Source organism: Tachypleus tridentatus, chromosome 4 (genome assembly GCF_004210375.1).
Source record: "Tachypleus tridentatus isolate NWPU-2018 chromosome 4, ASM421037v1, whole genome shotgun sequence".
NCBI lineage: Eukaryota > Metazoa > Arthropoda > Merostomata > Xiphosura > Limulidae > Tachypleus > Tachypleus tridentatus.
In genome coordinates, this window is record NC_134828.1 from 14,045,733 (window position 1) to 14,058,469 (window position 12,737).

At 30.1% G+C, this 12,737-nt stretch overlaps 1 protein-coding gene across 2 annotated transcripts in view; it reads right to left on the minus strand.

Moving 5' to 3' along the window:
- LOC143248601 (UV excision repair protein RAD23 homolog A-like) overlaps positions 1-11,997 on the minus strand; it is a 103,601-nt gene extending 91,604 nt beyond the window's left edge. The window contains exons 1-3 of one of the 2 annotated variants that reach the window (XM_076497095.1): positions 11,610-11,997; positions 3,622-3,700; positions 1,394-1,473 (exon numbers count right to left, since the gene is read on the minus strand). In XM_076497095.1, coding sequence (XP_076353210.1) covers positions 1,394-1,473; positions 3,622-3,700; positions 11,610-11,675 — 225 coding nt within the window. In that variant the 5' untranslated portion in view covers positions 11,676-11,997. Of the gene's footprint in view, positions 1-1,393; positions 1,474-3,621; positions 3,701-4,933; positions 4,991-11,609 lie in introns of those variants that run through there. The other variant, XM_076497096.1, reaches the window with a different exon arrangement.
- Positions 11,998-12,737: the final 740 nt, after the last annotated feature.

Below are 12,737 nucleotides of genomic sequence, written 5' to 3' on the forward strand. Positions count from 1 at the left end.
ATAGCTACTCCTTGAGTCGCATCTCAGTGTTTTGGAAGGTAGCCAACTTCAGGAGCAATCAACATATTAAAATAATACAGTGAATTTTTATAAATAGTACAATACCACTAAACGTGATATTCTAATACGTATCAAAATAATTTTAAATTAACAGTTCACAGAAATCTTGGTACATTAAAGAGATATAATGTTTTATAAACTCTACAATATGTTTTAATTTTGTGTTTAAAGTGACAATAATGGAAAACAAAAAGGCAGCTAGAAAACTGTCAATGATTTTTAAAGTCTCCTGTAAATCTATATAAAGGGCTACCTATTCATAGCCACCCCTAATTTCAGATTGCTAAATAAGGCAACTAGTATACAGTACCCACTGTCAACTCTTATCTGACTATATAGAGATTTAACAGTCACTCTCTTAAGGCTACAAAACCTTTAGATCCATGGACTAAGCATACTAAACAATACGTTCTTTTTATCACTCTAAGATTAACTTGTTCCCATGTTCAGGTAGCAGCTTTGGCATGAAATAAATAGAGCAAGTGTTATTAGTAGCTGCTCTAAGAAAACGTTAATTAATACAAGTAACAGTTGACAATTCCACATTTACCATGCACAGTGATATATTTCTAAAATATTTGTAATACACTTATAACCTATCTAATACAAGAACCAATGTTAAACTCAGTCCAACTTTAAATATTAACACTAAAGAGACCTGGAAACAAATATTTAGTTTACAAAACCTAAGGTGTAATTCAGGTTTGAAGTTATGAGGTCAGCTTTAAATGTTTGGACTCTAGAGGGGTTTCAAAAAGAAAATAAGAACAGCTTGGTTAAAAAGTCAATATTATATATTTAACATCTATTACAATCTATAACAGTTTGTTATTATGCACAGAGCTACACACAAACACACAATGGGCTAACTGAAGTGTGTACACTGTGAGGGAATCAAATCCTGGATTTAAGGATTATGAGCCCTTAAGCTTGTCTTTGGTCCAGTGAGGAATGTTCATTTCAACCAAGTATGAAAGTTCTCTATAGAAACAACAGACATTCAATGACAACATTAGAATGATTCACAGCATTTCATAAGAAATGTATGAAGTCATTTATTATCTTATAGATAGGAAAGAAGCTTGAAATACATTGTTTGTCTTTATTTCTTCACAATAAAATAAAAATGTACTTTTAGCTTTGTTAAAAGGAAAAAATGAATACAAGTAAAAGATGACTTCCATTTTGGGATTCATAAAATTATTATGAATCTAATGACACAAAAGATGTAAAAAATATTCCCATTAATACTGAAAAAAACCAGAAAACATTTCAAATAAATACTTAGATGCAGAGGAAACAAAAATTATTCATAAAAATAAATCTAACTTACTTTTGTGACCATTATGACAACAAACTTGCTTTCATCTATGTTATATTCACTTATCTTGTTTTCATCATTAAGAATCTTCCCTGAAAACCAAGCATTATAAAGAATTAACCAAGTTTATCATGAAATAAACAGTTTTTACTGGCATTTCAAAAAAACAAACCACTACTGAAAAGAATGTTTAACAACAAGTACACAGTCTTAATGTACTATACAGAATTCTTTACTTTTATTTTAATGTTTTAGGTGATTTTAAATGTAAAGAAGATACTATTATAAATATATTTGAATAGGTTGCACAAGTTTTACAAAATTTACTGAATCATACATGAATGATACAAGAATCACCAAAATCTTTGGTTAAAGACCTCTTAATCTACTAGACTCTCCGTGTGCTACTAATTATAAATATATGCAATTTCATGCTAAGACTTTGTAAGTTGTGCACCTGCTGTTTAAAATAGTATCACTGAGAATAATAACAATATAATCATATTAGAGCCGAATTTATTTTGCTCATTTGAAACTTTTGTTGATATACTAAAACTATAAAAATGAATTTTCACCCAACATATACAAAATGGAAGGTAAAAGTTGGTGGTTTTTTAAAATCACAGAGTAATGGTTTATTAACAGGAGATATGTTTTATGTAAACAGATGGTAATGGTTTATTAACAGGAGATATGTTTTATGTAAACAGATGGTAATGGTTTATTAACAGGAGATATGTTTTATGTAAACAGATGGTAATGGTTTATTAACAGGAGATATGTTTTATGTAAACAGATGGTAATGGTTTATTAACAGGAGATATGTTTTATGTAAACAGATGGTAATGGTTTATTAACAGGAGATATGTTTTATGTAAACAGATGGTAATGGTTTATTAACAGGAGATATGTTTTATGTAAACAGATGGTAATGGTTTATTAACAGGAGATATGTTTTATATAAACAGATGATCATTTCAATATTTATTGAATTTGCTTCACTGGAAAAGGTCTAAATGCCAATTCTTCAACACACAATATTCTTGAAGCTTCATCCTACCAATAATAGCTGAATTTACATGATTAGCTTGTATAAGTAATATAACGTATGTATACAAGCACTATATGACTAACTTCCATATCATTAATTCAGAACAAATTGGTGCTTAGATGGGGTATCAGCAAAAAAAAAAATTTTTCTTCTTCAGTTCCATTATTTAACTTAAAAATTCATCATAATATAATACAATCACACTGTTAGTAAAATTTTTATTTTCTGTAGATAAAACACTTCACTGACTCGAGATTAGTTACTCTGAACAAATTAGTTGCTAACCCTAAATTGAAAACTTTTATAAAAGAAGTTAACAGAGCACAGTTACATGAACTTTTATCTTCATAGATACAACATTAATGAAAGAAATACAACCAGAATGTGTTAACAGAATAATTGTGTTAGACCAAAGACTTACGAGCATCAAGTAAATACGTTACTAGCTGGTAGGTGAAGAACGGGAAAAAAACCACAACCTGAGTGTAAATTGTTTGTTAATGTTTTAATTTCTGGAGCTAAATTCATCTAACATTACTCACTTCTTAACACTCAGGTTTGAAGAGAAATGTTTGCTAAAAATGTTTTATATAAAAAAGTCATTTTTGGTACAGTTTTCTATTGTAGACTTTGGAAAGTTAATACATAATGATAGCTTATTGTTAAAGGTTTTATAAATATGAAACATTTTTATCATGTAATACTTAATATTGGCATTGCAATTGAAAATACATGTAAAAGATATCAAAATGTTCATATACTATCAACTTGTTGAGACAATTCTCTGAGAATGTAAAATTTACAACTTCTCAAATCAAATACAATACTGATATACTAAATGGTTTGTCGGTTTTGATATGGTCTCATTTTCTGGTGTTCTAGTATGATAGAAATTAAGCAAGAAACTTCTGAAACATGAACTATAACTGCATACTAATACAGTCAGTTATACATACTATACCACAGTTTATAACACATTTCAAACATAGCATGTTTCCATAATGACATACTGTAAAGGGATACTGGTAATGTCATCTCATGTTCACAATGAAATACATTAAGTTGTTGCTGTTACCCCACAGTCAGAGACTTTACTAATGTTTCACACATCATTGTAAATTGTACAGACTTAATTACATTGTCAACTTATATATTCAAATAAAAACTACAGTTGTTTTTTGTAGCTTACCAGAATAAATCAACTTTTGAAAACAGGCTGGATAGTCTTTCCCTTTTTCTGTTTCAATCTTTTCTTTGAAGACTTTTACCTATAGAAAAATGGTAACCCTTGAGATTATTACGACAATAAAGTTAGAAAACAAAATGACCTTCACTCTCCACATAATGCCAAACTTATTTCAGCCAATGTTTCACCATTATGGCTTCACCAGGGCTACACAATGATACTTGACTGTATTAATCACAGTTTTAAGTGCTTCTCTTCATGATAACGTCTAGCAAATTGTCACTTGCATATTTATATATTTTAACTCTTATTTCCAATTCCAGAGAGTAAAGCATCAGATGATGTGCTAAAAAGAACTAGTAGTCTGGAAAAGTATGTTCTGTGGAAGCCTCCCAGAGTTTTGAACTAACAACATTAAAGTGGAATTGAATGTCATGGTTAGGATGTAAGAGGGTTATTCTGAGACAGAACTTCTATCTCATGTAGTTATCGATTATTTTACTTCACGGTTTCTTGTATTTTCTCAAGTACTCATCAGACTATACAAAATCAGTATAATTTTCATTAATGCCTTGATGTAGGAAAAGGCTATATTATGCTCTTTTTCAACTGAAATGCGATATTTTCTGTATACCATGCTGACAAACAACAGGCCGATTTTAGCTGAAAAATAAAACCAACACCATGTCAGCTAATAAGCATAAAGTTGTGCAAGTTTCTATTTACAGAACTCTTAACAGATTTTAGGAAGAGGACCAGCAGTAAATGTGTTATGCCTTCAAACTGATAATAATAAATTGGTGCTCTTACAACAGAAGGCTACAAGATACAGCTTTAAAATCTAACCATTACAATTTATGCAAGTGAAAAGTTTCTGGAATTTGTAGAAGTGATACAAATTTGTTTTATTTTTTCATGGTGAGTGTTGAAGGATACTGACTGGAGGTATGTTTATTTTTGTAATGCTTAAATTGTGATATTTCTTTCAAAAAGTATTTTTAACATAAACATGTAATTTTATTTAATAAAGAACTCCATACAGCAAGTGAGCAAAAAATATTTTTTAAACATGACAAATATAAAAAGTAATTTGAAATTATAGAACCATAAATAATGATTAACAATTGCTGATAAAACAACCATGTCTGATATACAAGTTACCAATATATAGAGAATAAAGACTTGTACAGATAAAATCTTTTTCTAAAACAAATTACAAACAATTAGCTTTAGGTAAAAGGTTAAAATACAAAGTCATTTCCTTCAGAAGCATAGAATAACAAAGACAATATTAAGACAATGTTTTGAAACATACAAGAGTTTGAATAAATGTTGAAAACATTTTTATCCTTGGCATGATGAGATGAGGTAACCTGAAATAAATTGAAACTTTGGTAATGCACACCATACATGGTCTCAGGTGAAATTATCATGGAACAGTAGGCTTGGTAGTTTATTTTTAACTGATAAATATGTGATTGGGTAATGTTACCCATGTATAGGAAATAATTTAGTTTTAATGGTTCTAATATTTAGAGGTAATCTGGATGGACAAAAGAGCTATCCTTTTTCTTATAAATTCATAAAATTTTAATGAGACAAAAAGGAGCTTATTAACTCATAAAGGACATCCTTTTCATCTCAACTATAATCACCCCTTACAACTCCTGTATTTATTCAATATTTTATTGAAATTAGTTAAATTTTCCACACTTGAAGGAATCTCATTCCACAAGCAAACCACCCTGTTTGAAAAGTGTAAGCTATAGATGACTTATGCTGCCAAAATTTGAATTTATGACTTCTTATCCTATTATTTTCACTGTTGAACACAAGTTTAATAGATCTATATTATTAATAATACCCTAGACAATCTTAAACACCTCAGTCAAATCCCCTCTGGCCTTTCCATTCTCCAGAGAAAACAAGTTTAGAGATTTTAGTCTCTCTTCATAGGACAATCCCACCATCCCAGATATCATCCTAATGGCTCTTTCCTAAACCTTGTACAACAATGCAGCAGCCTTAAAAAGAGATCCAAAAACTGTACATGTACTCTACATGAGGCCTTACAAGTGATTTATACTGTGAAACAATAATATCCTCTGTCATATAATCAATATTTCCATAGATGCTATTCAAAATCCTGTTAGTCCTATTGCTAGCTACAATACACTGTTCAGATGACTGAAGTGAATTTTCAGTCACACCATCAAAATAATTTTATTCAACCAAAGTTCTTAATGTATCCCTATTTAAATTATAACAGTAATTTGAATTGTGAAAATCTATATACATCACCTTACAATCTGGATTGTTAAACATCTGCTACAATGTATTAAATGATCTAAAATCTACCTGTAAGACTGTAGCATCTTTGATACAGTTAGCCACCCCAACAATACTAACATCACCTACAAACTTTAATATTTTGTAAGTCATTCCAGAGTGAATATCATTAATATAAATCACAAACAGCAGAAGACCCAGCACAGAACCCTGAACCACACTGCTTGTAACTGTGATACAATCACATCTAACTATTTGTTACTACTCTCTGCTTTTTACTCTCTAACTAATTTTCTATACAATTTAATAAAATTTTCTCTACACTTATAGATTTAATTTTTGTAACATATATTGTAAGGTGCCTTATCAAATGCTTTATAAAAATTAAGACATTAAATCCACAGTATTTCCTTCATTCTTGCAAAGAATGTCAGAGATTTTTTTAAACAAGACTTTCCCTTAGCGAAACCATATCAAACTGCTTCAATTCTTTCACTACAGGCTTGGTATAATAAACGAGTTTGTACACATGTTTGTACACATTAAGTATTTACACTATAAACTTTCGATACAGCATGTATATCATCACAAAATTTGGTAGACTTTTAGTAACAGTAACAAGTATTTTGTATATGAAAAACATTTGTTAATGAAATATTTTTACTAAAGATATGTTTGTGAAAATAGTCTGCCTTGTTACTGGTCTGAGTGCAAAGAGATTTCATGTTATGATTAAAAACTATTCTTCATCCCAATAATATCAAGTATTATTTACATCTATAAAACCTACTGAATGCATTTCAAATGTTTGTTCTCAGTAAGACTTTATATATTATTTTCTATACTCTAACTATGTGGGGTCTGTCATTTGACCAACCTTGTAACCATCATAAAAAAAAAAGGGAAATAAATCATGAAGTAAAAAACAACAACAATTATCTCTTCCCTATGACCTTTTATCTCAGTTACTGTTAGACATAGGTTGTTAAGCCTTTTAAAATTTCACACTTGGAGGATATCAAAATGTTTTTTAGGTTTTATATATATTTTAAGTTGAATAACCAAAAAATAAAAAAATAACTAACTACACCAATACCATAGAATTTCACTATAATTTATTAATCTTAGTAACTAAGATGTACTTAGATTAAAAAATAATGAAACTTTGAACATACTGAAGACACAATCTACTTCATTGAAATCTTGGATAAAAAGAATATGGTAGCCTTTCCAAAGACCAACATGGCTGAGAAAATCATTCTAGGGACATTCTAAGCTGTTGATTGGTTATTCATATCATATATTGAAGTAAGTGTATATAAGGGACCATTTCAAAAAATGGAAAAATTTGAATGGAGCTGTTGTGTTTAAGTGCATAAACCATATCTCACCAAAATAAAAAGATACGAGGTTCTTATAACTTGTCATTATTTGTAATTTGAGTTCCTACTTTGTACAAAACTACATAGACTTAGTATTTTGACATCATAAACATCTAATTTTAACCAGTGCTGCAGTAACTAAAATCTATATTTAGGTGGGTTCTTTTAATATTTACTTTTAAATTAAGAAATTAACTCTTATATAATAAAGTTTGAAGTATAATCTACAATTTGGTTCCAAACTTATTGACATAAATTAAACAATAGTTCAATAAAATTTTGAATAAAAGTCAACAAATATGAAGACGTGGCCTTTTACCCATGGTGAAAGAGTTAAGTGACTCTGCAGTACATCTTTAACATTTTGGAAACATGGGACCAATTGGTCTATCCTAACAGTTACACACACTAAACCAAATTAACTTACACAAAAAAAAATTTAAAGCCAGCCTTATTATTCATATGCTGATCAAACTTTTTGTTAAACTTATTTAAATGTATTACCTCTACAACACTTGAAGGCAACCAACCCTGTTAGAAAAATAATACTCTCTTAGCTAAAGATGACTCATACCCTGCCAAACTTTATACTTATGTCCCACAGTTCTACTACTCTCACTGTTAGAAAAAGTAAAAAAAAAAAAACATAAGTGGTATCAACTCCTTTACAATCTAAAACACCTCAATCAGGTCTAACTCTGTTTTTCAAGATAAAACAGATTTGAACCCCTCTTCATATAATAACCCCTACATTATAGGCACCATTCCTGTAACCTTCCTCTGAACCCTTTATAACAACTCAATGTCTTTCCTAAGGTAAGGAATCCAGAACTGCACACAGCACTCCAAATGTGCCGAACCAGTGACCTGTACAATGAAATTATAACCTATTTAGACTTGTTTTCAACATTTCTGTTGATACAACCTAAAATCATATTTGCCCTACTGTTTGGAAGGTTTTATAGACTGACTATTACACAAAAATTTCTTTCATGACATTATGATAACCCCCATGCAATACCTTTGCTATTTACTATAATTAAAACCCATCTGACAGTTATTTACCCAACTCACTAAATGATCTAAGTCCTTTAATACAGAAGCAGGAGTCTTCATAAAATCACTCATAATTATAACTTCATCAACAGATGAAATCTTTGTCTCATTGTAAAGTTTCTCACCAATTTCCTCAGTATCATTTGGTTGTCTGTTACAAGTTCACACTAGAAGCCTTTTTGGATAAATGGATTCAATCTCCTTGCTGTTATATTAAACTTTCATTCCAGTAGGTCATAGAGTTAAAAAGTACTTCATTAAAAACATCTGGTTTTTCATGTGCCACAGCCTTGTAACAATTACTAAACTCTACCAAAAGTTGTTAAGATGCACTTAATATATTAGAAGTTAGCAGTACGTAGACTGTAACAAGCATGACAAGTTAACTGATCAACATTTGTTTTCAGGTGCCGTTAAGTACGAGGAATATTCTCATTTTAGATATTCTAAATCCCTTATCTGGATACATCTTTATGATCTGACTGGCATCATCACACTACCAATAAAAACAGTAATTTAAAAATTGCCAGAATGTAACTCACATTCATATACAAAGCCACTCTCTCACCCCCTCTTTAATACTATATTCCTAATAAATAGCTTATAATCACACACTCAAAAACCTTTTCTAACTTCCAATCTTTTAATACTCTTCCACTGCTTGACAATCTTTAAGAAAACAGTAGCTTGTTGGTTCCTTCAAAACTAGGATAATAGTTACCTCGTCCAGGGTATTTACCATTTACTTTGGTTTCCCAAACATTTCTCTTCCAATTTTATATCTTAAAATAACATCTTTTATGTACATTATGTTTCTGTTTGAGGCTAAATATTTGCATCTTCCTGTTTAAAACTGGTGAGAACATATAATTTAATTAGTTTCCCATCTCAGTCTTTAATGATCAGCTCTCCATCCTAGCATTCTGCTTACCCATCATATGTCTAAAGAATTCCTTACTGTTTAACGCTTAGTTATTCCCCTTGTATACAAGTTTTACCCTCAGCTTCATTTTAACCAACTCTATTGAGTTCATATAGTCTTCCAGGACCTTATTTCTTGCATCTTTTCTTATTTTTATGACAAATTCTTAGATACTGATAACCATACATCTAAGGTAAACAACTATACTTTTAAAGTTTGTGATCTTTTTTTATTTATTTTATCAAATCCTGCTCTTTTTATTACAATTTTGCTTGTCTAGCCTTGGGACTTCAGACTATTTACATTTCATGAGGTTTTTTAGAATATTATTCAAAAGTTAAACATAAGATTAATTAACAGTGATGTTACATTCATGAGTAATATACACTGAAACATTATATGTAAAAATACTTAATTGTATATATATAAAAACTATATCATTACACATAATAAAATATACCAAAGATTATAATTTATATTTTCTATTAAAAATGTAGCGAGTAGTGACATACGTGGATGAAAAATGAAACTACTTTAAAATATTACTCAAAAGTTAAACATAAGATTAATTAACAGTGATATTACATTCATGAAGAATTTATCTATGCTCGAGGAATTTCATCTTTTTAATTGGATTTCCCAATTTAGTTATGACCAATGAAAGTGAACATACTGTGTGGATTAGATAAACAATTCATGAGTAATTACAAGTTTGCATGAGGGAAAGTAAACTTCCTGTTAGCTTTCCCCTGGGTGAATGTAATTTTATTATTTGTATCTCTAAGTGAACATGTTATTATAACAGTTACTTCCAGACCACTACAAAAACTGGTTAAGATAATGCTTAAATTCAAGCTTGCTAAAATATGATCAAGTCTGTTTAGTACAAATATAGAACTCAAACACAAACAGGAACTTAGACAGTTTATTATTAGAAGTTGTTTTAACTTGTTTATGTTTGTGGACTAACAGAATTGTTAACAGTGACTTTGAAGAAGCCAAATACAAGGAGGTATTAGCTCTAACTTAAATTTTCATGTCACTAAATACCAGGAAAACCTTTGGTGATCAGATCATTGCTAACATGACCCAGCTGTTATATAAAAATAAGGGTCAAATGGGAGACGGAAGAAACCACGTACCTACATATTTTACTGTAATAACTTAAAAATTGATTGAATTGAGTGTTAGAAAAAATTCGGAAGAGAATCTGTAAAGTTGGCAAAAACAGTATTTAAAATGGATTTAGAAGTTTTATTACCTTAATATTTTTTTTATAAGACTTCTATATCATGATAAAAGTACTCAAGTAGATGTTATATGTAACCAGACTTTAAAACTGACTTCACTAAGGTGCCACAAAAATATTTAATTGGGAAATTAAGGTTTCATGTAAGAGATGAAATAAAGTCAAAAATGAATACAAAATAGATGCAAGGATAGAAACAAACACCTGTGACAATGACGTTTTTCTCAACACAAATTCCAACCAGTTACAACTTAATGAGGTCCATCTTGGCATATTTTTTCTATTCATGATTCTTGCCAACAGTTGGGATAGCTGTATGGACAACAGCATTTACTGTTCTTGAGGTACAGTCCTTACATTCAAAGCTAATTTAGATGATAAATGCAAATGTACAAAACATTATGTAGTATTTTTTTAGTTTTAAGGTGGATGATAAACATTGGTTCACAAGAAACCCAGCAGCTTCCAAAAACACTGATAATACCAGTTAACTTTATAACATACTCAGCAAAAACGTCGAAATAAAAAAAAACAAGTCAAACTGAAGTCTCAAAACTGTGTTTTACTTCTTTTACTCTTGATTTTATTACTGAATAATCACACAAAATATATACACTTAAACATCATTTTCCATAATCAAGCTGATAGCTGAAGCTAAGCCTAACATATAATTTTACTTCATGAACCTTGCACATGGTCGATAATTTAAAAAAATTAAAATTTGCTTTAGTCAACAAAACATTTGCAATTTCAAATAATGTGGGTATGAACAAACATACTTCAAGATAGTATATATTTAAAAGTACTATCATTATTACTATATAGTGCTCTATAAAAACCTGTAGAAATGATTAATAAGTTTATAGCCTAAATTCTAGCCCAGCAGCTTGTAACAATAATAATGATAACAGGCTAGTAACTGTACTACTAGCACTAGTAGTATAGTACTAACATTGTTAATGCTATACTACAATAGTTTATAGACTGTAGTGTAAGATTTGTACTTTATAGCAGACAGTATTTTCAAATGCACTAAATTATCAGCAAATACTATTTTAAAATAGTAAATATAATAGGATATAATAAAACTTACAGTTTCTGACGGATCTATTTCGATCCTGAAAGTTTGTTGTTGAAGGGTCTTTAACGTTATGATCATTTTGAAAAAATATCTAGAAAAATTAATCAACTACGCTTCTTAAGTCGCGTGGCGACTATTCACACTACCGCTTATAAAACACCGTGCATTTGTGGACATTAACGTCTGACGTCACTACGTCTTGTGCAAGAAGTTACGAACTAAAGCCAGAATTTCTCAAATAAATAATTAAAAGGTCTCTCAAAAATAACAAATACGCATGAAATATGATTGGAGAGACACAAATTATTACTTTCCCCCTAAAGATGGTACCTATGATTAAATACAAACGGCAAGAAAATATAAAATAAATTTATATATGCCATGTTCAAGTTTTCAATATCTTGCCGACAAGAAGCCAAAAGAGCCCAAGTCTTGTTTAACGAAAAATTTACTCTCTAATTGGTTTAGATATTAAAACATAATTGTTTCTGGAATTACTGGTACTCTTTTAACCCAGATGTATATGAAATTTCATTCAAAATGGATATGGGTAAGGGTAGAAATGATTCTGACTAATAAATCTTATAAATAAAAATACGATTTTTACTTGTGAGTATATTTGAATCGTCTTTCCGTTAACAGAAGATTAATACAATAAAATATTCTATTTACTCCGTTAAACTCAACAGTACAAAAATAATGAAACAAACAGTACTGCATTTGACGCATGGTGTTAACATCATTACATAGTTGTTGGCCTGGCATGGCCAAGCGTGTTAAAGCGTGCGACTCGTAATCTGAGGGTCGCGGGTTCGCATCCCAGTCGCGCCAAACATGCTCGCCCTTTCAGCCATGGGGGCGTTATAATGTTACGATCAATCCCACTATTATTTGGTAAAAGAGTAGCCCAAGAGTTGGCGGTGGGTGGTTATGCCTTCACTCTAGTCTTACACTGCTAAATTAGGGACGGCTAGCACAGATAGCCCTCGAGTAGCTTTGTGCGAAATTCAAAAACAAACAATACATAGTTGTCAATATTTCCACCATGGTTTTAAAGTATAAAAAGTAATTTACTTTTTTATTTCTCACATAGTTATGTGTCATAACGATTAATAATAATAATATACAGATTATAAGTTA